At 37.8% G+C, this 27,067-nt stretch overlaps 1 protein-coding gene across 1 annotated transcript in view; it reads right to left on the reverse strand.

Annotated features, from left to right (window-relative positions):
* LOC149280533 (cyclin-dependent kinase 14) overlaps positions 1-27,067 on the reverse strand; it is a 168,239-nt gene that overhangs the window by 83,322 nt on the left and 57,850 nt on the right. The window contains exons 4-6 of the mRNA XM_089500382.1: positions 22,204-22,298; positions 20,702-20,781; positions 9,518-9,612 (exon numbers count right to left, since the gene is read on the reverse strand). Coding sequence (XP_089356508.1) covers positions 9,518-9,612; positions 20,702-20,781; positions 22,204-22,298 — 270 coding nt within the window. The remainder of the gene's footprint in view (positions 1-9,517; positions 9,613-20,701; positions 20,782-22,203; positions 22,299-27,067) is intronic.

The raw sequence follows: 27,067 nt of genomic DNA on the forward strand, positions 1-27,067 counted from the left end.
GCAATCACAGTCCCATCATGCCTAGGTTCCAGCACTTACACACTCATTCATTCATATACTCATTCATTCACACATTCATTCCCTCACAGGCATACTCATTCAAACAACCTCCCCCACCCCCTTACCTACTACAGCTCTCGATGCCGCTCACAGACTTCAGCAGGGGGCGCGGCCTCCCTCGTTCTCCCCACAGAGGAGGCAGGACTGGAGCAGAGAAAAGACCCTCCCACAAGTAAGTGGCAGGGCTTGTGATCCCGGCTGCCGATCTCACGCGGGCCGCACCTCGAGGGCCCGCGGGCCGCATGTTGGACACCCCTGTTCTAGTGAATCCCGTAGCAAAGTCCCGAGCACATTATTTTAGGAGTGATAAAGACAGTATAGCAAAATAAAAACAGAACCATAAAATAAATCCTGGGACTCCCAGGGTACTGGCAAATATACCCCCAGGACCTTAAGACCAAGAGCTAAGATGTTTACAAGGCAGTGTGAAGAATAACTAAAAGGTTCAACTGCCACTCTATACTCCAGAACACATCAATTGTTTTCTGCTGCTACTCCGATTCCAGAATAGTGATCAGATTCCACTGGCCCCAATGGGAATGCTGCAAAGCATGCGCAGATGTACGGTCCCTTCCCTAGTGGCAGGCAGAGAATGAGTTAAATAAGATAGACACCCAGACCCAGTGTTTTAACCATAACTAAGGAATCCCTGTTCTGATTGCCTACTGCAAGAAATAGTATGTAAGAAGGTTACATTTTCTGGGGAAGCACGGTTGGTTGGTTTGTCGAAAATGCATTTTTAAATTTAGTTGTCACCAAAAAAAATAATATATATAGATATATATATATATATATATACATACACACACACACCATGCGGTTCTCCTGAAAGTAAGAATGAATGTATAAATGACACTGTGAACTCATATTTCTCCCTAATTGGCTGTGGCTGTCATATGCCCGAGATGCATGCAAAGCTTGATGCCTTCAAATAAAAAAGAAAGAATATCCAACCGCATTTCCATCATGTTAAGCCTGAAACGTGTGAGCGCTCTTGAATTAAAACAAAAATGATGCTATGTGGGTTCTGGAAATGACATCATGTTTTGTTTCTCTAAAGCACCAAGACTGTTGCAAGCCTTTCTTTCCTGGTGAAGGCAGAACACAGATTTCATATGCATCAGTAGTTCCACTGACTCTGATAAGCTCTCTTTTTCACAACAAGAAACTCTTTGAAATCTGTCAAGAACAGAAACGAGTAGTTTAATGGCCTTTTGAAAAGTATATGGGCAGATTTTCAACCAAGAGAACACCAGCTTCATTGGAACACAACATAAGCGAGAGAGGGAGAGAGAAGGGTTTTAGAGCTACAATTCTAGGAGAACCTAACAGGCTCAGTTACAGCTAAGGGAGAAGCATATGTTTAACCTGGTAAACCTGGAATTGGGCTCTATTTCAATTAACAAAAAAAATATTTTCATTTAGTAAGCATTAAAAGATACATGTCTTTGTCACAATATTTGTTGAATATTCTTTATTTATTCAATAAAGTTGTCCAGAGAGTTTGCAGGAGAGTTGTGGTTTCAACTCCTTGACCTCTCTATAATGTATAATTCAATGGTTGAGGAGGCTATGAAGAATCTTGTATAGTTAACTATGCATTAAACAGGGCCTACCAAGCTCTTCATGCAGCAGAACATTACTGGGGATTTCTCTTCATAATGTATAGTGAAGTGAAGATAAAAACACAACTCTCCTGCAAATTCTCCTGTCACCCCCCACCCCTTTAGTTAATGGACCATATTGTGTATACTTTTCAAAATGTGAGATGTAGACAGTTAAAATGCGATTTCTCCAGCGACATGGGGTTGTATGTCTTATGGCTCGACTACCACTTACCTGCCCACTAAGCAGGTGAAAATTGGCTTAGGTGTGAAAGTACCAAAGCATTAATTTTATTGCATATACTACAAATAAACCTAATGTGGCTCGTCCTATGTAGCATCCTTCTACTTGGGTCCACTGAAACCATAGGATTTAGGCAGTATGAATGCAAAGCTGGGACATGAGTAGCCTACAAGTAGCTTTTGTACAGTTTGCTAAACAGAGCTTTTATTTAGCTGGGATGAGGCTTGCTGATAAGATTGGTAGTTTAACCTTTTCAGATGAGAAAAGCTACTGGATGCACCCTGTGTATAACATGAGTTTGGTTGAGTTAACTTATTAAGTAGCATATACTACATAACCTACATATATGTTGTGTTTACGTCAAGTTAAAATACACAAGACGAAGCAGACAAAAAATGAGTAATTCTGGCGATTTAAACATGGCTTTTTGGTTTTCTGTCATATCAATCTGCTAATAAGGCTTTAAAAGCAACTTTTAGTTACTTTAGTAATAATACATACCCCTGGAACTCGTATCATTAATAGTGTTAGGCAACCGTATGTGGTGACCCGTCCTTTCAGACTGATTTGGCAACTGATGAAAAGACGGGGAGAGAGGAATTTTCGCTTTTCATGATCTCACTCAGTGGAATGGTAGAATGAATACTGCTTTGGAAATAAAATCCCAAATGCACACAACACAATGAATGAACTATTGGGATTTTTTTTACACTGGCAATCATGCATCATCTTTTCCATATCGCAATAATATCATCCTTAAAGTTTATAAAACCCTCAAAATAGTACTATATAATCACCAACTCAAAAATAAACTATTCATGGATAGAAACAAGGAATTTGATGGCAGACACTTGGCCCATCTAGTCTGCCCATTTTCCCTGATGTAAGACTCTTGATCTTGTCTTAGATTCAGGATACAACTGTAAAGAAGTGGATACAATCTCAATAGTTTAACAGGGTAAATACATTTACTAACAATGGGTTAAAGTAGTTCTAATACTAACTAAATGTATTGGGTATTAATCTGATCTTGGAAGGCTTTGCAAACACAGAGGGTATATGCTGGTGGTGGACATAGCTGCTTTTTACTAGGGCATTACGTCTGCTGTACCCATGGTGTTGCCACCATATACTATGTTATTTTATAGGCTGCTGAGCAACAAAAACATAAATATACCAGATGGCAATCCCACACTGGCAACATGGACAGATTTTTGGATGCCTATGGTTTCTATATTCAAGATGTGGGAAACTAAGCACACAGTGGGCTACATGAGCTCTAGAACACCGACAGTCACCTAATCTATACAGCAGGATGAAATACATTTCACTGCAGAATCATAAGCAAATGTAATCTCTATGTGTGCATTTTATACAAATACCGTATTTGCTCGATTATAAGACGAGGTTTTTTTCAGAGCAAATGCTCTGAAAAATACCCCTCGTCTTCTAATCGGGGTCGTCTTCTAATCAGACCTCAAATAGAGGTCTGATTAGGAGACTAAGATCCAGATCCCCCCACCGCTGCAGGGGACCTGGATCCTCCTGTCTCACCCCCCCCCATCATACGCACACTTACCGGTGCCTCCTGCTGTACTGCCGGGGCAGCGGGTTGACGTCTACGCGATTCGCGTAGACAACGTCCGCTGCAGCCGGAAGGAGGTGTGGCTAGCAGCGGGGGTTGTCTGCGTTCGTCGCGTAGACCTTCCCCGACTGTCAGAGATCAGAGTTCCCCGCACCGGAACCGCACCGGTGCGGGGAACTCTGATCTCTGACAGCCGGGGAAAGTATACGCGACGGACGCATACAAACCCCCCCTGCCAACTCCACCTCCTTCCGGCTGCAGCGGAAGGCGACGTCAACCTGCTGCCCCGGCTGGAAGCACCGGTAAGAGAGGGCTGAGAGGGGAGAGAGGGAAGAGAGGGGTGAGAGGGGGGGGGAGAGTGTGTGTGTGTGTGTTAGTTAAATGGGGGTATAGGGTGTGTGTGTGTGTGTGTTAAATGGGGGCATAGGGCATTTCTGGAGTGGCGTTAAGGGGGCATTTAATAGAGCACTCTGCCTCCTGAAATGCCTTATACCTCCCTATATGCCACTCTGCCCCATAATATGCCTTTTAACCCCCTAAATGCCAGAGTGGCATATAGGGGTATAAGGCATTTCTGGAGGCAGAGTGCTCTATACAATGCCTTTTAACTCCCTTAATGCCACTCTGCCTCCTGGAATGCCTTATACCTCCCTATATGCCACTCTGCCCCATAATATGCATTTTAACCCCCTAAATGCCAGAATGGGATATAGGGGTATAAGGCATTTCTGGAGGCAGAGTGGCACATAGGGGGTCAAAAGGCATACCATGGGGCACAGTGGCATATAGAGGGTTAAAAGGCATATCATGGGCCACAGTGCCATATTGGTGTGGCAAGCCTGGGGGCAGATGTGCGTAACTGGGGGACAGGTTGGAAAATACAAGGAAATAAAAACAAAAAAAATATTTTTCTCAATCATAGCTTTTATTTAAAAAAATAGTTTACATGAATTAACATTTACTGGTAAAACTTTTTTCCTTTAGGGTCGTCTTATATTCAGGCTTTTTCTTTTTTTCCTAAGTTAATATTCAGATTTTGGGGGGTCGTCTTATAATCAGGGTCGTCTTATAATCGAGCAAATACGGTACTAACACATGAAATTTTGTGTATAAAACACTCATGCCTTGCAAATGGATAGCAATGTTTAAAACCTCAACCCCAACCTCAACAGGCTGACCTTGTACAGTGAAAAGAAGACTTCTGCTTGTCACCGGATGCTTAGAAGGCTGTGAAGAACCGTGAATGCAGACATTTACATTCCCTAAATGGAGGATTTTACCATATAACCCATAATCCTACAGGAATATGTAACATTAACCATAAATATAAAAAAAAAAAAAGTCACAATAAAACAGAATAATTCCTACCAAAAAGGAAATCTTATTTTCTGGACTATCATATTTCTTTTCTATTTTGTCCTTGATAAAAATATAAAAAAAACAAGCCTCATTTGCCCTTTAGCGTAAACACAATGCAGTATTGTGAATGCTATATAAGAAGTTGTATAATACATTCATATATTGGTACACAAAAGTAACATTTTAATGAAATACAAAGACAAAAAATTTAATTTTAATGATTTATTCCTATCGATATGTTGTGGACTCATTTATTACCTACCTTATAGTTCATAATTTCCCCAGATCTCCATTTATCTAATGACACTGTCTTTTGCAAAGATTTTATAATCTGGGATTACAGGATTAAAAATAAAAATAGAAGAAATTGAATGTTCTGCTTCAATGAAGATAAAACACCCCCTCAAACCATTTTTAAAAGGAAAAAAAAAAAAAAGTACAACCTCGCCCTCTAAGAATGTGTAATCAAAAGATATTAAATATAGCCACAGGTGTGTATTAAAACCATATTTATGAGATTTTATCATTAACATCTTTATAAATGTCATAGCCTATTAAACATTGTAGTTCATGTTCCAGATAGCTGAATCATGTTGGTTTTGTAGTTCTATGATCTAAAACTATGTAAAAAAAAATAAATAAAAAACTCATGTGAAAAATATTTAAAAATATTTATATTTGATAACTCTAAACTTTGCAGACTTGCAAGAACACTTAAATACAAGATAACAGCACATTCAGAGCCACGAGCGGACACAATTCTCCACAAATGCCATGGATAGTGATTTTATATTGAACACTTTCAGAATAGAATTATAACTACTGACCTGACATAGTAAACAGGTCAAACGGGCACATACGGCAAAATAGCAAATTTATGAGCTGAATAGCTTTTTGTGTCTCTATGGTTATCAGAAAATTCTTACGTACAGTAGTAAATTTGCCCTCCCCGTTGATCACTACGCACTTGAAAGAAACCCTTCATCTGTCCCGTATTTCCTATACCCTCTGCTTTGGGTGGGTTTTTCTGCATTGAGAAAATCGATTTTAAAGTTTTTACTGAGTAGGAGTTTGGGTACATAAGTGATATTGTAAATCTTTACTAAAGCAAAATCATACAGATGTTTTGTTTTCTCACAATTAGCCGCATAAAGTTGCCAACTCAACATCTACTTGAATAAAACAAAGTTTCTTATGGATAAACCACTGTATGTGCAGTCATTATACAAGATACCGTTTGAAATGTACCTTTATGTGCTCACAATCTCGATTTGGTACCAGGAGATGAAGCAGCCATCAGAGTAAAGTGCGTCAAAACATAAGGTTAGTCTGTAGAAAGGCTATTCCAGTATGAAGGTGAGAAACACCAACAGTGACAAAGACATATCACATCCTCAATAAAATGATCTCCATCTCTTAATCTTATTCATAGACACCCTACATCTGATAAACACAATATGGTAGTGAAGGTATGAAACGCGTTGGGGGCGTTGAAGTGAAGCGTCCATGAAGTGACCTAACCTGCAGTAAATAATGTGTGCTTGACGGAAAGTATTGAATATGTTTACCATCTTTTGCTCTCAAGATCTTCCTACAGAACTTCAGAATTGTCCTACAAGTAAGACTAATCCACAGCATTCAGGAACTCAAACTTTAACAGATTTTATAGTCTGTCAAAATCTCTTATTTCATAATGCGTAACAGTCTGTATGGCCAAATATTCACTTTTCATCAGGCAAATACTGTGAAGAAGGCCAACATTGACTAAAAAATTCATAATATAAATGCCATGCAACTAACCCTTTTTGTTTTATTATAAACAAATGACCAAATAAATAACATTAGCTGAAAATATGAGAAATGTAGGAATAAAATATAATCATAAAGCATTACAATCACACAATGCCCAAATGATTTTAATATAGCAGGAAAAGCACTCTATTCGAGGTAATTTTCGCTATTTCAATTCCACCTCCTTCAATCCATCTGGTATGTTAAGGCATTTAATTATTATAGCACCATATCCTGATCTGTTCAGCTGAAAGCTAGAATATTTTTTGTACAAATACCATATGTTTTCAAGTAAATGTAGAAAAATTATGTGTTCCAGCCCATAGCTTCCCAAATTACAAGTGAACAAAGTGAAATCGCTGCATTGTGTACCAAGCAGATTGAAGTTTTAATTATTAGCCAAAGTACAAATTCACAATAAAACAAGGTAATGATGCTTAAATTACATGAATCAAGCTAGTGCCGAGGACAATGCATGCCGGGGTAAGCTGTGACTTTGTGTGTTATTAAACTGTTCGGGGAGTATCTCTGTACACACTGTCTATTTCTTCAGTTAACTAAATCAGGATACTTTTCTACACAGCGAAGATATAACGACTATGTTACAAAAGAACATTGCAGAATCAGGTTCACTTTAGAACACCCAGGATGATCCTGTATAATGTAATAGATCAGGGGCGTCCAACATGCGACCTCAAGCTGCGGCCCGCGTGTGATCGGCAGCCAGGGCAACCGGGATCACAAGAGCCGGGCTGCTTTCCTGTGGGAGGGTCTTTTGTACTGCACAGAGGAAGTGGAACCCAGCAGAGTCACGTGAATGTACGTGATATCACATGACTCTGCTCCAGTCCTGTTTCCTCTGTGCAGTACAAGAGAACACAGAGAGAGGCCGTGCCCCCTGCTGAAGTCTGTGAGCGGCATCGAGGGAGCTGCAGTGCAGGTAAGGGGGTGGGGGAGGGTGTTTGAATGGGTATGCGTGATTGAGGGAATGAATCTGTGAATGAATGAGTATATATGAATGAATGTGTGTGTGATAGCATGGATGTGTAAGTGCTGGAACCTAGGCATGATGGGACTGGGATTGCTGTTAGCAATCACACTCCTATCATGCTAAATCAGCCAGTACATGCTGAAACCTGGCTAGCTGCCCCCCTTGTGTATTGATGCTGCCAGCAGTAAGGGGTCTGCACATCATTTACAACCACCCTGTACAAGCATGTACTGGCTAACCTGGCATGATAGGAGTGTGATTGCTAACAGCAATCACAGTCCCATCATGCCTAGGTTCCAGCATTTACTGGTTGCCTGGTTATGATAGGAGTGTGATTGTTGTTAGCAAGTCATGCCAAGTCATATTGTTGAATTTGTTGTCCAATTGTGGTGTGTTACTAACTTTTATTAAAAGTGTGGGGTTTTCTTAATTATTTTTAAAGGTGGGGGGTCAATTTCGGTTTCGGCTAAGTGAACCCTGAATTTTCGGTTTTGGTCCAGAATTTTCATTTTGGTGCATAAATGCTAGAATAAATAGAAGTATTTCATTTTTAATTATCCTGAATTTGTAGTCTTTCTAGACCCAGAAATTAGTGAGAGCAAAAGTAAAGGTTTTGTGTCATTTACTTTATTTTAATCTGCATATATTATTAAAGGCCATATTTTCTCACAGTGAAAAATGAGTGCGGCCCGCGCACGTATACAACTCTGATGAAGTGGCCCACTGCAGAAAAAACTTGGACACCCCTGTAATAGATGTATGTATTATACAGAACCAACTCATACTTTCTTGGTTTCTTCAATCACAGCAAACTGTTAAAGCAAGGGATTCCCAAAGCTTTCACCACTGGGTTTTAAGGGTCCTTAATGTTGAATGCATTATTTCCTTCTCATTATACATAACGTGGGCCATGTTGCCCAAAATATTAAATTTTATACTCATCTGCTTGTAGAATGCGGTTTTGAAACTCTTAGGGAGCATCCTAAAAATTGCTCTGAAGCCGAACAACTATATTTGCAAGAATAGTACTAATTGTAAATAGTGATGGATTTCTGCTGGCTTAATAAAGCATACCTCGCCCAACTACTCTGCTATCACTGGCAACATTCATGTTTGGGCTTAATCTATGGACCTTGTTATACTTACTAAAACCTATACCTGTATTGGAGAAAGTAAAGGCAATCCAATCTAGTGATAGTGACCACACTGTGAAAATCCTTGGCACAAAAAAACTCCTCATATAGATCAATTGCCACCAAAACCCATTCAACACAAAGTATGGACACAACCATGGTCAACTCCATAACATGTTAGAAAATGAGTGTGGTTTGTCCCAGATTTCCATCATATGCCAGTGAAGAATCCAGAGGACTTTTCGAATAATTCTGTTACAGAGTGTGTGAATACCCACCAAGACAAATGTTCACTCTAGATGCCCTCGCAATAATTGCCAGCAATTGTAAGAGTGTATATTCCCCACCCCAGACACTAGGGCTTAGGAGGAAAATCAATCCAGGAGACGACGCCAGGAATTTACTAATGACTTACATACTGCCATACTAAGTAATACTTAAGATGCAGACAAATCGTTTTTATATAAATATATTTATATTACATATATATATACACACACACACATATGTATAATTTATATATACTCATATACACATGCGCACTAGACTCAAATTATATATATATATATATATATATATATATATATATATATATATATATATATATATATATATATATATATATATATATAGGCACATTTTGTTAGAGTTGAAACAACATTGTATCATGCTGCTGATATATAGCAATAAAGAACAGAGCTCCTTTTGCATTCTATTACAAATACATCTATGTGCAAACATGACACTTACCACATACTCAAATACAAGGGTCAAGGTTTCCTTGGTGTGAATTATATCATGGAGCAGTACAATGTTGGCGTGTTTCAGTCCTTTAAGAAGGGAAGCTGAAAAGACAGGAAGAAATAGACATTATTGTAGATTTCACATTTCAAGTAGGCTTCTGTTTTGTTAATATGACTGGGCACGTAGGAACAAGAAGCGGTGAGGAGAAAAACCACCCCAAGATTTCTCCAAAGAGAGCCATTGCCATTGTGTGTATTGTACACTAAAATAAAAAGGCAGACTATTGCCTCTGGATTCTTGAGTTTCTTAAACCACACAATAAGGCATTTGTAATCCTGTAATGAATTACACTAGAAGAAAAGATGAACCCCATTCTCAATAACCCAAGTAAAAGAACATTTCATAAAAACAGAGTAAAGACCCTAGTGAAACAGCATGAGCCTTGGGTCTGTCCCCACCAGGATAGGAGAGTTGACAAGAGAGTTTACAGGAGAGTCGTGGTTTAAACTCGGTGACTTCACTATACATTATGAAGGTCCAACCCCAGTAAGCTTCTCCTGCATGAAGAACTTTGCTGGCCATGTATAACGAATCAGTGTGATTTTTGTCTCCTCACACATTGATTAATGCATTATACAGGACCAGCTCAGTCCTTCTTGATGATTAAACTTGCCAGTGTTTGCCTTTCATGATGAATAGTGAAGTGAAGGAGGGAGTAGAAAACCCAGCTTCCCTGCAAAACTCTCCTTTAGTAAATAGATCCTATTGTTAACATGTCTATCCAGAGTAATATCCTGGGAAATATGTACAGTATGATATGTCAATTGTGGAACATTCATAAAACAGAGACAGAGTCATTCGACGACAAATGAGAACCATTTGGGTCCATCTAGTCTGCCCATTTTTCATTATGTAAAGACTCAACATTAAATGTGCATTCTGTTTTATACAGCTTTATGAGGGTTTTTCTTTTTATGCCATTTAATCCAATTTCAATGAAAAAAGGGCCTATTGATTTTAAGTTACAAAAGCGTGTGAAATCACAGAAGAAAAAAGGCTGCATAAAGCAAAAAAAAATTAAGGACAGATTTTTCAATATTTTGGAGCTTATTTAATACAATTATTTCAAGCCAATAAATATAAAAATAGGTAGCATTGTCAAAAGTAAATCGACAAAAGTGATTCATTATACAGATCACATGCTGGGAGCATCGTGAAATGGTAGAACTGAAAAGAAAACGTAGCTGTTATATGATGTATGCAACTTTCTTTTCAATTATAAAACCAAGTACTTCAACTGTGTCAGGACAAATATCTGTCAATCAAATCCAGACTGCTTCGCCAGTGCTCAAGCAGCGTTATCGTTAATAACTGGTAATTTAGGGGCATTAAAAACACCATATTTCTGCATTAAATAGCCTTATAGTCACTCATCTGTGACATAATGTCTCCCTGGAAGGGACAGGATTCAACCTCATGTAAACAATGTGTGACAGAGAGAACGTTTCTAATCACCCTGTATACATTTCCACAACAGGCCACCCGGATTTTACACAATGAGAGGTGGACTTACAAATAAAATTATTGAAACCAGGAAAAGCAATTACGCATTACTTGTCTTAAAGATACAATGCACCTTTTATAATATTACTAAAATGCACCATATGAGAAATCAACAGCATTTATGGTTGCATCAAAACATCAACCTATTGGTACCAATCCTCTCTAACGGCAAAATTCTAATTTCACAAATGTTTTAGCAGCTTTTGTGTGTTTAAGTGGACCAACCTCCCAGCAGAAATGCAGTAGGGGCATTGGAACATGCATCCTAAAGACGAGGCCGAGGACTGATGAACGTCTTTATGTCAGGAGAAACAGACAGACTAGATGAGCCGAACGATTCGTATCTGCCACCAAATTCTAATTATTAATAATGTATATCTACCCGTAACTACTTATACAATTAAACAATTACTCAATTTTCTTCACATTTTATATGCAAGTTCATATGGGATCTACTGTTGGAACAATATGTCAGCCAGCGTTACATCTTTCCATGACCATGGCATTAAGGGGGCATCCCAGAGCTGTGTTGGTGTTATCGAGGCCTGTAAACGTGTCATAAACATGTCTATAGCAATATCCATGTTGTCATTAAAATCAATACCATGTTTGAGGATTGTAATTAGCAGGTGATTTAAGAATCTAATGATTGTTATAATTAGGAAAAAATGAAAAGGTAATTTTAACATGAATTTATAACTCCAATAACCACCGTGTGTGTGATGACAATTCATTATCATAATTTAGAAGGAGACAATGCATTAAACATTTTTGCCCTAATGCATATTTAATGTTCTATCCCTTTTACATTTGATTTATTGGTGAAGCATGGTTATCCCCTAGGCTTTGACTTTTTTTACCCCATTACATTGACTTCATTCTAAATGACAGAAAACAGAAAAAAATAATAGAATTATACAAGATCAGCACATGTTAAAGTAATATACCTAACAAAAGATACAAAGTGATTCTAAGTGTACAACAGAAAAAAATGTTAAGAACATGCACTAAAGAGTCTTCTAAGAGAGAAATCATAAAGTTGACTTCCTTCAGTAGTATTGAGATGCTCTCTGACTATATAGCATGCAAGGTGGAGCTTGTTGGTTAGTGTGTCGCTTTTCAATGTTCCTGATCAGGAAAAAGCGAACAAATCTTGAGAATTGACTAATGCCTATTGTTTGCTTTCCATTGCGACACTAGAGGGATTCTAGGTTTTAAGAACATTAATATTTATCCAACTGAACTGCATATGTATCTGTTTTGGTAGACATTTATTTATGATTTTGAATTCTTATGTATTGATCATTATATGTGTGAATATTATGTCAACACTTTAAGATTTGTAAAACTTTAAATTAGGTGTTGCAATTTGGCTAGAGTCTCATCTTCCACTATTACGAGTGTAAATGTCTTTGCCTATAAAAACGTACATTTCTTTATGGCGTAAATAAGATCGAAACATTGCCACTCGTGAAATAAAATGCACCACAACACCTGAGTGCAGAGTAGCATCTTCACTGTTTTTATACTTTGGTCAGTAAGAGAAGACAGTACCCATTCTTCGGCTCTATAAAACGCAAATCCACATCGATATTCTCCAAACAAAAAGGCTAGCAGATTGTTCTGTGCCTAACTTTCAGTGCCGTATTGATTATAAACCCAAGAACTGAAGTACTGTTTCAGATTGATGCTCATTGTGGGAAATCAAGCGCCTCAAGCAACCCATTACTTTTTAAAATACAGAATTGAGAACAATGTTTCCCCCTTTTTGAAGAGCTTAAGTCAATAACAAAAGCAAACCAAGGAAGCACAAATGTCGCATGTTAAACGTTTCAGATTAACATGGGCATAACGGCATAAAATAGTTTTACTTTCTAACTTCAATGACATTTAGTTCAGTATTTTTTTTTATTTTTTTTTTACAGATACGCAGGACCTTTCAGATTTTAATGAAGGTTAAGTGCCCCCGATATTAAGATCCAATGATTTAAACCACACCAAATGTAGGTAACTTTTTTTATACTGAGTAATATCTAATGTACCTTATCCAAGAAATATCTGATTTAACATCCAAGGTATTCACCCATCTGGGTTTTCTTTTTTGGTTGTCTTTTTTTTTTTCTACACTTGAGTCAGCAGTCCATCTGTATAGAATTACTTTATTTCACAGCTGTCATAACACCATATTTTGGAGCTGCCTATCCTGTCTTATACTTTTTAACGCTTTCAGGATTTTAAAAAGTGTTAAAACTTATAGACAAAAAATGTAGTTTGGAATGCGGCCTTATCACCATAGCAACCATAAGAATTAATATTTTTTTATTTTTATACCACAACTGGATTTCTAAAGTAACTAAATTTATAGCAAGAGGAAAAATTACCGCATCTCAACAATGAAATATTGTGGTCTAAAATACTTTAATATAAAAACGAATATATAAAATGAAATATCCTACATACAAATACAGATTTAATTTAACTTCAAGATATAATACTCTAATGTATGTGTGTATTTATACAAAACAAGGCAGCTCTTAAACATGATCTGCACATGAAGTACAAATAGCTTCATTTTTAAAGCCCAGAGTGCATTGTTTTGTGGATATTAATTATATATTACACTTGTGCACAAGCTCCAAAATAATTTCGGAGAAACTTTTCGTTTTATTTTTTAGAAATTTGTTTTCTGGCAACAAATTTAGTTTTCTGCCCTTTTGTTTCAGACAAAATTCAGTTCTGTCTCTCCATCCACACTCCCTTGTCTTGTATTTGCCCCCAAACTGCTCACTTACCTTCTGCAACCATTTTCTACTCGCCACAGGTTTTTTTGGCAGATGTAGAGATTATGCTGGCAGGGAGCAAATGGGGGGGGGGGTTGTCAGTAAACAGTGTCCTACTGCATATTGTTGCAGTTTAATTTTATCAGTATAGATATTTCTGGCATTGCAATTGTTAACTATAGCCTTTTTTTTTCTTTTGATGTAGGTAACCTTTTGCACCCTGTCCTTGATTGTTTCTTATGACATTTGCTAATACTTAAAAAGCAACACCTGTTAGAATTAGTCGGCTCTAAATGCTTAACACATGTACCTACTTTGAACCTTAGCCATATTTTTCTGGGTATGCTGCCAAAAATGTTAATCATAACTAGTTTAAAACTGTATGACCCACGCTAAAGCAACATCTTGTAATTACTGCCAACTGCCCCAGAAATGTGTGAAAGGGAGAGATGTCTCATATATATCTGGCAAAAGAATTAACAAATTTACCAAATTTCCAGCGGTTTTAAAATTAATTTTAGTTTCCTCAGGATCGCCATCATCTTCGGATATTCGTACGAATGTACAAAACAGTCAAGTTTCATTAAAAACCGAGTTCGTACAAATCTGAAAGTGTAAGTCTACTATAATACACAAACAAACAGAATGTGATAACCAAAAGAACGGTCAATAATTTAACACAATGTTAGGCAGAATTACTTTAGGACATAATTTCCTTTTTATTTTCACCTCCCACTAACAGCTTGTCAGTTTATGGCTGAACAGTTATAATGTACCTGGAAATCTTTATGCTTCAAGATACCAAGACATTTTGGACAATGCTATGCTTCCACCCTTGGGGGGAACAGTTTAAGGAAGGCCCTTTTTTCTGTACCAGCATGACAAAGCAACATCAGTGCCTGACCTCATGAATGGCTGAAAATCCCCCCCCCCCAAAAAAAAAATCTTGTGGAAAGCCTTCCCAGAAGAGTGGAAGCAATTTCAGCTGCAAATGGGGGATCAACTTCAGATGAATGAATATGTATTTAGAATGCAATGTCATTAAAGTCCCTGTTGGTGTAATGGTCAGGTGTCCCAATACTTATGTCCATATAGTGTATTAAGTGCATATACTTAAGTTACTTTCAGGGTTTCAGTACTATTTATACTAGCAAATCGTTAGCCAAAAGTCAAAATTTGGTCAGCTACAAGGTTGGCAAGTGCTAAACAACTGCATCTCAGAACATACTTTATAAACCATGTTTTGGGGGGGAATGGCACACAGTCTGGAGTCTCTGGGAATCTATAATCTGCTTTACATAATTCTCTTATTTCTATTTAGGAACCCGGAGCGCTGGCTTGGTTTAAAATGTCACTACCATTTCCACAGACTAGCAACATCTTCCTTAATTGTGTAAAGCCCTTGGTGACCCAGTATGCATATTACTGGCCTGAAGGTAACTACTCTAGGCCTGACATTGCGAGCTATACATCCTGAAACAGACAAAATAATTGCCCAGCCTGCAGATGGCTTTTTAATTTACATACAGGGTTTAACATATAAGACAGCGTGGACTGCTCAGAGGCAACATTTTGAAAAATGTTCCATTAAATAAGCTCAAAAGGAAAAAAAACCTCTATACCATTCTGCAATGCTCCAGCTATGAAGACTACCGATACGTATCTGTCCTATGAAATTGTTCTGATGTTGGAAATACAACTGAAAAATGTCATCACTTCACATTTACCTGTGGACCACCTCATGAGTAACAGTCCCAAGTTAAATGTAACATTGTACACTAGAAAAAGAATAGGTCAGATGCTAACATCCAAAAATAACCAGGAAAGAAGGGATAGGAGAAGATAAGGTTCTAGTAAAGTTGGGCATTGAATTTAGGAGAGGAACTAAACCCTTGAGAGAGTCATCTCAATAAATAGTTATACCTTTTCTTACAAGGGTCCTTTCTACCCAGACATCGAAGCCCCTCAAATACAAACTACTACTTTGGTCATCACAGAAAGCATTGGAATGTTTTTGTTAATTACTCCAATATAATTCAAATGTTGCAAAAAAACAATCATTCCAACATTATCCAGAAACAAACGTCATGCAATTTGTTAATCTCCAGATAATCAGCCTGTTTCTTTAAAGAGCTACATTCCAGTCCCAGTGGGCACACAGTATCCAGAGGCTCAATCTCTTCCAGGGTTCTCCTAGTTCCCAATTCCTGGTTTCTTTGGCGTATCCGGGGGTACAGCCTCTGGAGAAAAATGGCTGTCACAGGAGAAGAGTTACACGCATGAATCTAGATTGCTTTCTCCTTAGTGAGGATCAGTCCTTTTCATACATCACTTTCATGAATTCTTTAGAAGAGATTTATGCACATACCAAACTTTCTTTAAATTTGCTCACTGTGCTTGCCTTCATCTAAGGTACTCTTAAATGAAATGTGTTAGAGGTTACACAAACATTTAAATCAGTAGAACCTGGTAATGAATGACTATGTAAAAAAAACAACTATTGATTTAAGGCACCAATGATCTTCCTAAAAGAAAGACTCCCCTCACTCAAGCTTTTTTTATTTTTTTTATTTGTAGCTTGAAGACCTCACCAATGTTCAGCATCAGAAGTGATGACTTGGGTGAGAAATAACCAGTATTTGGCTAGTAGTGCAATTCTGGGCATCATCTAACACTCCTCTGGTTTTACATGAGCAGATTAATGGCTGAAAAGCTATGTTCTATCGAATCACTGTGCGTCTATCTAAAGCACAGCGAAGACACTAACTCTTCGCAGTCAAACACCACAACACAGGCGGCAACACTCCTTTAAATGTACTATGCCTTTAATAACAGCATGGCTCTCTGCACATTACACCTTTAGACTGATCTTGTTCTCCCTCATCTCCTATCAGCTCTGATGCATTGACTAGCTCAAGGGTCACCAAAGTCTTTGCATTTTTCGAAAACCATTAATTAATACAGAATAGCTCAGTAGGATACTGGCCTTGTGTCTCACTTGCCTGTCTAATCCTCGCCGACCTTTTGTACATGCTGATTTTAAGTACATTTTGCTACTTCTAAAAATAAGAATTATGAACTATTTGTACTATGGTGTTCACCACTTGCCTCACTTTAATTGTTCACAAAGGTGTCTTCAGTAGAATGTATGGTCATTAAGGGAATCGTTTAAACACTATAGCTGCTTAGCGATTCTGCAGCACTATATACCCCTGGATAATGGGTAAAGCAGAATTCCCATGCCTTAAGTAAGCAGTTTAACAGGCAATGTTATAAAGACTAGATGGTTACTATTTTTCAGTTGATAAAGCAGCCTCCCTAGAGTTACTGATAATCTGGAAGGCTAACGCAACATGTTTAAGACAGGGAGTGTCCACCATATGAGATAACTTGGAATCTCCATCTAGCTAAGCATCTTGGGAGTTGCATAGTCACATTGCCAATGGCCGATTCAAGAAATTATTGGAACACATACAATTAAATACCAAAAGAAAGCTGTATGCACAGCCAGCCCACTCATCCAACTATATCAGCAAACATATATTGTTCAAAAGGCTACAAAATACATTAAACCAATGAAAGCGTGTCAGAAGAGATGAATTCCCCGTTTATCACCTCTAGAGCTGGACGGGTATAATGTGGGCTATGTGGAGCCACGCGTTACGTTTTAATACTCATGTGTGGCTGGGCAGATCTGGTTGAAGGCCATACACTGCAGTACCTGACCTGATCCTTTTTTAAAATGGAAATAGCTTTCTCCAGACATCATATTTATATATTATCTTGTCTGAGAATATAGTAACAAATGGAGAGAAAAAATTAAACACTAGCCTAAAATTTCCCTCCCTAAAATAGCAAAAACATTGACCTCATGCAAGCCTCCACCAGCATTTTGTGGCCATAGTATGCTTTGCATTACTGCTCACTAAGCAGCGCCACACCACAAGGACACAACCGTTGGGGAGCTCTTTAATAATGCAGATTTAACATGATTTAGAGTTCAACCTAAAACTGAATCATCGCCACTTAGAAGCCAAACTAAACAGTCATAACATCTGGCAGTAATCCTCCCTTCTCCACCTAAAATTTGTCACCCCACCCATGTGCTTTGAAATGTAAAATATTCTAAAAAAATAACATACTTTTTCTAGGGGCTGATTTTGAGGAATGTAATCAAATCTAAGAGCAGATATGCAGCCAAGGTATTTGCTACCTCCCATGCAAACGAAAGTATGTATGTATGTATGTATGTATGTATGTATGCATGTATGTATGTATACACACTGTTCAGCCATAACATTATTCACTTCACCTGTCAGTGGTCATAACACTGATAATCTTGTTATCACAAAACTTGTCAGTGGGTGGGATATAAACATTTCGTCCTCAAAGTTGATGTATTAGATGCAGGAAAAATGGGCAAGTGTAAGGATCTGAGCGACTCTGACAAGCCCAAATTGCGATGGCTAGATGACTGGGTCAGAGCATCTCCACAACTGCAGTTCTTGTGAAGGGGAGCTTCACTCGGAATCTCCAGGCAAAACCCGCAGAATTCCCAGGTATGTAAATTAGCCAAGGACAGACTGCTGACGTAACCCGGAAGGTCATCGGAGGACAGGATATCCCCTGCGATCGCAGTGCGATCACAGTGTGATCAGTGCAGGGGGATCACGGCGAGGGGAGTGAAAGAGAAAATCAGAAAGAAAAAAAAAAGTTAATTCATTTAAAAAATAATATTAAATAAATCATTAAAATAATAATATATAAAATACAAAAAAAATGTATAATGTGAGCTGTGATGTCATTGTGACATCACTGGCATGTTCTAACCATTTCTGTGTAAAAATATATAAAAAATAAAAAATGTAAAAAAATTAAAATTAAAAAAAATATAAAAAAATATAATAAAAAAAATTATTAAAAAACCTTACTTCCCATTGCCCTAGCATAACATCTAGCCAGTATAACCCTTCTGCCCCCGTTCACAACCCCCAAACCCATTAAGCCATAGGCATAAAAATTATACAAAATTGTACACCTTATAGTATGCTCCCTGGTGCTGGGAAAGTCTGGAAAATCTATATAAATTAGGTATTTCTGAAATCAGGACACCTGAATTGATAAACTTGGAGGGGATTTTCCATCACTTTACCTAATTTTGTGAGGATTCAGAGGGAAAATGTAAAAAAAAATTAGTTTAAATTTTCTAATCTTCGCTAGTTTTTACTAAATTACTCATTCTAAATTTTCAGCTAATCATCCAACTATGGTATCAAACGAAAGCTCTATCTCTCCTTGAAAAAACAATATATAGTTTATATGGGTAGACTATTCACAGGAAAAGAAAATCATCGCTAAACCGACATACCCCAAAAATGGCAAAATTGCTCTGGGCTTTGAGGTACCAAAAACCCCTGGGATTGAAGGGGTTAAAGAATAAACCCCAGCCATTGTTTATCTGGAAAAAAGAATGGACTTTGTTGTCTAAAAATCTTATGTGACACTATATTTTGTTCCATAAACATGTTGGCCTGCTAAGGACTAAACCATTAAACATACTCGTCGACCATTAATGTTATTTCAACTATGTTATATTCTGTTTAATAATTATATCGGAGCTGCTACATACTTAGCTATATTTTAATATCACAGAAGCCATCAGAACATTTCACTGAAGAAGCCAATCTATTTTAAACCTCTTCATGAACAGTTTGTGAATTTAATGATCTTTAGCTTAAGTTAACTTGTTTTAACAGTTTAATTATATATAATATATATATATATACACACACACACACACACACACACGCACCATAAATCTGGTGTCAGTGTAACAGTGTTTATGTTATTTTTCTTTGTATCATTGTATCAGGCGCATGTAATTTTGCATGCCACATTTTCTTTATTTATTTTTCACACCCCAGCGAGTTATGGATTCATCAGATGAACTTGAATAAGTACGTTCATATCAGGAACCCTGTTCTCCCATCTTTTATATTCCTACCTAAGCATTCTTCTTACAGCTGTCTGAAAAAAGGCTCTTGGGTTTTCTCTGCAGGCTATCCAATTTAAAAATTCCATAGCAGGAGTCTTTGTTTTTGTTTTTTTCAAACAAGCAAGAGGACACGATCTATGGCCATAATAATTTTTTTTTCTTTTTCTGTCTTTTTCGTTCTGCAAGATTAACCTTTATGGTCACCCAGATATGGGTAAAGGAAAACATTTTAAACACCACAGAGATGCTATCAGGCAGCCTGCTGTGCCAAACTGAATATAACCATGTATACATCAAACTTTTTTTTATACCCCAAAAAGAACAAATTGCACACAAAACATTTGTACTGTCCAGAAAATAATAATACAGTGGAAGGAATCATATACTAGAATAGGAAAAGATTAACCGATTAGGACAGCTGTGTTACCCTACTACATCGGGACATGGTCAAGGTTAAATTACTATTTTGGGACCTTAATGCTGGAAGTCATAAATTAGGTAAAAATTCTTAAAGGTCACACAAGGACATACATTATATGTTGTTTCCATGTAAGAAAAATCTGTGCCCAGCCCATATTCACTCATGCAATGTTAAGATAGTAACCTGTAATAATTGACTACACCAACTGCATGTATCACTAAAGGCTAGATATATACTTTAAGAAAAATATAAATAACCAAATATTTTTTTTTAATTTATAAAAAATTAAGCAGGACTTGTTTAGTTTGTGCTACCTGTAGTAGAAAAAATAAAAATATTCTGAATCATTCTTCAAAATTCAAAAACCAAAGTGGTTCCAAAACCAAAACTCCTAAAAACAAAAATACTAAAAAAAATTATCTTTGTCGTACCTTCCCTTATGGCTGTAAATGGAGTTCCTTCTTCTTCTTGTAATCTTATTATCTTCAGTGCCACCAACTTCCCATTGACTCTACGTTAAACAAATTGAAATTAAAATGAAATATGATTAGATGTCCCGTAAACATTATGGAACGCAGTCAGCCAAATGATCTCTCAATAATAAAAGAAAAAACAAATAAAATATCTACTCTAGCATTCCAAGATACAACAAAGATTAAATGTACTGGAATATGTTTCAGAGGATGGTATGAAAGAAAAATAAGAAAAGATCCATTATTTATCTCCAGTAATTACCATTAGAAAGGAAATTACTTTTGAGGTTCGTTTCAGAATACAATTCTATTTAAAACAGCTGTACATGTTTACATTTCATATTCGGTCTGAAATATTCATAATTGTGATTAACGGAAACGCATTATTCTGTATAATCTACTTATGAGAGCTGTCACATATATAAATTGTGTGCTTCTCTGGAAAAGGGGCCATTCGACCGGGAGTTGCAGCTTTTAGTGATACCACAGAGCAATTATTTATAATCCACAATTAAACCCTTCCAAAAATCCCTAAATAGGAGTTGTCCCCGCTGGTTCTGGACACAAACAACAATGTAAGAGAGTAGAATCCAACAACTGGCAGGGGATGAACAAAAAAGCATTGGAAATGATGACTTGCAGTTACGCTACCGTTCAAAAGTTTAGAGTCACTTAGAAATTTGTCTTTGAAAGAAAAGCAAATTGTGTCCATTAAAATAACATGAAATGGATCAGAAATGCAATGAAGACGGTGTAAAAGTTGTAAATGACTACTGTAGCTGGAAACGGCTGATTTTTAACGGAATATCTTTATAGGCTACAGAGGTCCTTTATCACTCCTGTGTTCCAATGGCACGTTGTTTTCACTAATCCAAGTTTAAGTTTAAAATCCCTTTTGCAATTAAGGGACAGCTAGAAATGTCTTTGTTTTCCATGAAAACAGCTAAGTGACCCCAAACTTTTAAATGGTAGTGTATATAAAAGTCTTACACTTAAGGTAACATTTCACCTAGGCCCATACTGGTTCTTATACACACAGAAACAGAACACTGATAGTCAGCCATGCTGGTGAGCCAATGTCACACAGGCAGACTCCAGAAAAGGGACAATGGCTGAAAATCCCAGGTTAAACCCCGGACTGTGGGTTTTCTGTAACTTATGTATTTTAGGACTGGTTTTAGTATGCTACAATAGCCATGGGCCATTTTTTTTTTTAACACCAGTTTTTATAGTTCATACCATGAAGACAGTAAATGGTTTAGTTTATCATTTACTTCTTTATGTCTCAGTAACATATCTCCTCATACAAGCCACTTGCAGGACTTTTTTTGTAGTTAACCAACAAAGTAATGTATGCCACTGCTAAAGTTTGTACGTCATATGAAATAAAAAAAACACGTAAAAAGGACAAAACAGACACATATGAGACAGATATTCCAAGGGAAAGAAAATATACGTACCTGCTTTTGCCTTTGTAAACTGTTGCATATGATCCCTCGCCTAATTTCTCCAGTTTTTCATATGAGTCGGCCTTTCCAAATTTAGGACTTGTTGGCTAGAGGAAGAATCAAGAAGATGCCTTGTTATGACAAAAATATAGTTGTTGGCATACATGCAGAAGATATGGACCTATTTTACTACACACAACCAACCCGCAATACAAGTGTGAATCGCAGCTCTTCCATTAGGAGGACCCGCTAACGGCCGTAGGTGTATGGCCACCCTACAGTCATTTTATCAGACTTGTTTCTGACCATGATCTTTCCAATGACTGTATGTCACATAGCACATCAAATAGTGTGCTTGTTAATTTAAACATGTAGGGTACCCAAAGTGCCTTTATGCCTAGTAGTGCCTCATATTCACATCTGGCCTTGCATATAATTGATGGTATATGACATCATTAAGATGAATTTGCTGTCATGTTGGGACCAATGTTGGCATTGCATTAAAATCATCATATAAAGACTCTCACCACCTTCATACACATGTATAAAAGTAAAACAAGCAAATAGACTTTAAAAGTAGACACTAAAAGTATCTTTACTTTTTCATACAATCTTACTTGGCTTTTTGAAAAGACAATATACAATGACAGAGCTCGTGATTAGAATTCCTCGGTTTCACGGATTTCCTGAGCGCGTGGAATGCAGTGATAATTACATTTCTATCACAAAGCAGTGTAATTATAGATCAGTATAGTAATACAGGCCACTACGATAACACAAGATCTCTATCATATTTATTAAAAATAGTTTGAAAAAAATTGTAGCGTAACCCATGAGTGTAACACTATGTCCGACTGAAATCAAGGAAAAGTGACATGTCTTGTAAAGGGACCAGTGGCGTCGCTACAGGGGGGGGGCAATTGCCCCTAGGTTAATCCTTGCCCCCCGTTGCCCCACCTGCCGAATTTGCAATAAAGTCGCAATGCGACTTTAAATTTCTTTTTTTTTAATGCGGAGGGCAACCGATCTTACGCGGGCCGCACCTCGAGCCCTGCTACTTACCTGTGGGAGGGTCTTCTGTACTGCATAGAGGAAGCGGAACCTAGCAGAGTTCACGTGACATCACATGAGAACGCAGAGGGAGGCCGCGCCCCCCTGTCTGAAGTCTGTGAGCGGCATCGAGGAGCTGCAGTCCAGGTAAGGGGGTGAGGAGGGTGTTTGAATCAGTATGCGTGATTGAGGGAATGAATCTGTGAATGAATGAGTATATGAATGAATGTGTGTGTGTGTGTGTGATAGCATGGATGTGTAAGTGCTGGAACCTAGGCATGATGGGACTGTGATTGCTGTTAGCAATCACACTCCTATCATGCCAAGTCAGCCAGTACATGCTGAAACCTAGTAAGCTGCCCCCCTTGTGTATTGATGCTGCCACCAGTATGGGGTCTACACATCACTTACAGCCACCCTGTACTAGCATGTACTGGCTGACCTGGCATGATAGGAGTGTGATTGCTAACAGCAGTCACAGCAAGCACAGTCCCATCATGGCTTGGTACCAGCATTTACTGGTTGCCTGGGTATCATAGGAGTGTGATTGCTGTGTGGGCAGTGTGGACGCCAGGGCTGGCTTTGGGGTGTGCAACCTGTGATCTATGCCTGTAATTTAGGGGGTTTTAAATATACCTTTTAATTACGTGTTTTTATGTGAATTCCAATTGATCTATACCTGCAAAGCTGGGTTTTTGCGTTATTCTGTAGATCCATATCTATATATTTCCATACATTATTTATGTATACCTGCAAATACAGTGTTTGTATGTCTTATTCAGTTGATTAATACCTGCAATGCTGTTTCCATGTATTTATTTGCTCTATACCTGCAATGCTACGTTTCATATATTATTGTATACCTGCAAATACAGGATTTGTAAGTCTGATTCTGTTTATTTGATATATACCTTCAGTGCTGAGATCACAAGTGAATTTCAGTTGATCTATACATGCAAAGCTTGGTTAGTGTGTTAATGTGTTGATCTATACCTGCTATCGGCAACTGGGGCTAATAATATATATGGGCAGCAGGGGCATCAATACACAAGGCGCAAAAACACTAAAGGGGGTATAAACGACAATGCAGTGTGAAAAATCCATCCTGATGTAGACGTATGTGACGTAGATTGTGTCCTGCTGTTTGTGCGTTTTTGGTTATCAGTGTAGCAGAGCCTGTCCTCGGGTGTGTGTGTATAGGTGTTGGTGTGGCAGAGCCTGTCCTGGTGTGTGTTTGGGTGTTGGTGTGGCAGAGCCTGTCCTGGTGTGTGTGTTCGGCTGTCGGTGTGGCAGAGCCTGTCCTAGGGTGTGTGTTTGGGTGTCAGCCTGTCCTGGTGTGTGTGTGTGTGTTTGGATGTGGGTGTGGCAGAGCCTGTCCTGAGGTGTGTGGGTGTCTGTGTGGCAGAGCCTGTCCTGGTGTGTGTGTGTCTGGGTGTTGGTGTGACAGAGTCTGTGTTGGTGTGTGTGTTTGGTCATCTGTTTCCTGGCACTTAACTTACAGTAGGAATTACTTAATTTATATTTATTTAAGTTGTAGTGACTTCAGGGGACAAAACGTTCAAGGTTATTTATTGTGTTATACTATCTATTTCAAGGATTAGTCACACTCAATTGTGGCTTCAGGCTTCCCATGTTGAATGATCAAGTATTATTTTAGCCCAATAACAAAAGTATAATTCCATAGCACATTACTTTTGCAAATTATGAATGCCCCCCCCCCAGTTTGACTGTGGTATCTTGTGTGCCCCCCCCATATATTGTTTCTAGAGTCGCCACTGAAAGGGACACTGGTGTTTATGATAAAGCATGTGGACATAATGTATATACTGCATTTATTGTAATGTAAGGTACAATGTCCACCTATAAGTGACAATAATAACAAGCTAGCACGAGTTACTGCACAATAATAATAATAATAATAAATATTTTAACCCCAAACTATGAAGCAGAGAGATTACACATTTTCAGGTCACAGGAGCTTATACTCTTCGATAACATCTAAGTTTAGCATATTATATACATACTTTTTCTTTATAAATATGAGGCAATATTTACTAATTCTGTAAAAGTGATGGTTAAGCACAAAGTTTGTGTTTGCATGCAAACATCAAAGGGGTTTATTCCCTGTACAACATACATCCAAACTTTTGAAATGACCAAGGAGGGACTCTTGTTTTAGGGGTTGTGGTTTTATTTCCACTTTTATTTCATGTGACTTTGTGACCTAATGAAAGCATTTGAAATTTTACTGTCCATCTGTAAAAGTATTGTTACAGCCTTAAAAAAAAAACACTCGATACCGCCGACATACACTCATGCCAACCAAGCATTCAGGGCTCCTGGAAAAGAGGGCCATTATGGAAAGAGGGACAGTGGGATCTGGCACCTCAAAAGGGACAGTTGGAAGGTATGGTATAATGCACAGTTAAGTCAGCAATATAGTATGTATATATTAGCACTATGATATGGACAGCTGCTTTAATATAACCCCCCAATAGCAAAATACACCGCAAAATGTATATGTATTTGGAATGAAAAACATAATACACATTATGTGTTAGTTTTACGGCCCACACATTTGGAGGAAATGTAATGTAAATGTAAGGCCGAAATGGTAATCATGTTACACCAACATTCAGTCTTCTAAACAACCAAAAAAATTTAATTTAAATTGGTCCATTAACTGCAAAGTGAACTGAAATTGCAGCGTAAAGGCATTTTCTAATAATACAAAGTAATACGTTGCCACCTGACACCGTTTTAATAACACTAATGGTGTAAACTGCAGACTATTTAAAATAGCTGTGAAGCCTTCCTTTTCTTAGTATGGGAAAGTAAGAAGCACTTGGAGGCTTATCAGGGATTCAAGTAAAAATAGCATGAGGTCAATTAAACTAAACTGATCAGAGGGCTTGGCCATAGGAGGCCTGGCTAAAATCTTTATTCCTTGATGGCTTCACCAACTTTAGCCAAAAACACCCCCCCACACACACACAAAAATCACCCTTACTCAGTCTCCATGGCTGTAACAAACTTCTTATAACCCCCCACTGTTCTATACTCTGTTCTTTTTGTATTCTATAATAGGGGACACCGACATGTACATAGCATTAGGCTTAGAGATGGCTTAATGTATTGCCGTCTATTGGCGAGTAGGGTGGAGAGCCATCCTTGGGCCAGCACAGATCTCGTACATCACTAGTATTGCAGAGCACACTTGAGGTTTCTTACGCAGGCTACACTCAAAATGAAGCTATGAGTTATATTTTTCATTTATCTTAAACTCAATTTCCTAATCCTTAGACTACTATGCAAAAAGGAAAAATGTACAATAAAAAGTGTATGCAGTCTTGTTGCACGTAAATGCACATGTTGTCATGTGTGTACATTTGTGGAGGCCAAATACATTTTATTATATAAACTCTACCCGCTAAGCACCATGACAGAAGGAAATGATGAAAAATAGCATCAATATGGCAAAGGCACAAACGGACAAGATGTAAGCCTAGTCATTTATCTTTGTCATAATAATGCAAATTCCCCCGTCACACCATGACAGGCTGAATTGAGTGCTACAAATGGCCTCATCTGGTTTTTCCTGATTTTTTTGTATTTATCTTAAAACCTAAATGTTTTAGGCTCAGTCCTAAACCAAGAACCGTTGTTTGCTGTCTCCAAATATATTAGCAGGTGGCTAATCAGCACCCCCCCCATCTATTTACTGAGTGTGACACAGAAGTATGTCCAGGGATATAATGATGTGAGCGCTCAAACATTCAAAGAGAAAAAAGTAATGAGTAATAAAAAAAATGTATACACTATAAAA

This window comes from Sceloporus occidentalis, unplaced genomic scaffold (genome assembly GCF_023333645.1).
Source record: "Sceloporus occidentalis isolate IW3139 unplaced genomic scaffold, rSceOcc1.0.p SCAF_154, whole genome shotgun sequence".
Taxonomy (NCBI): Eukaryota; Metazoa; Chordata; class Lepidosauria; order Squamata; family Phrynosomatidae; genus Sceloporus; species Sceloporus occidentalis.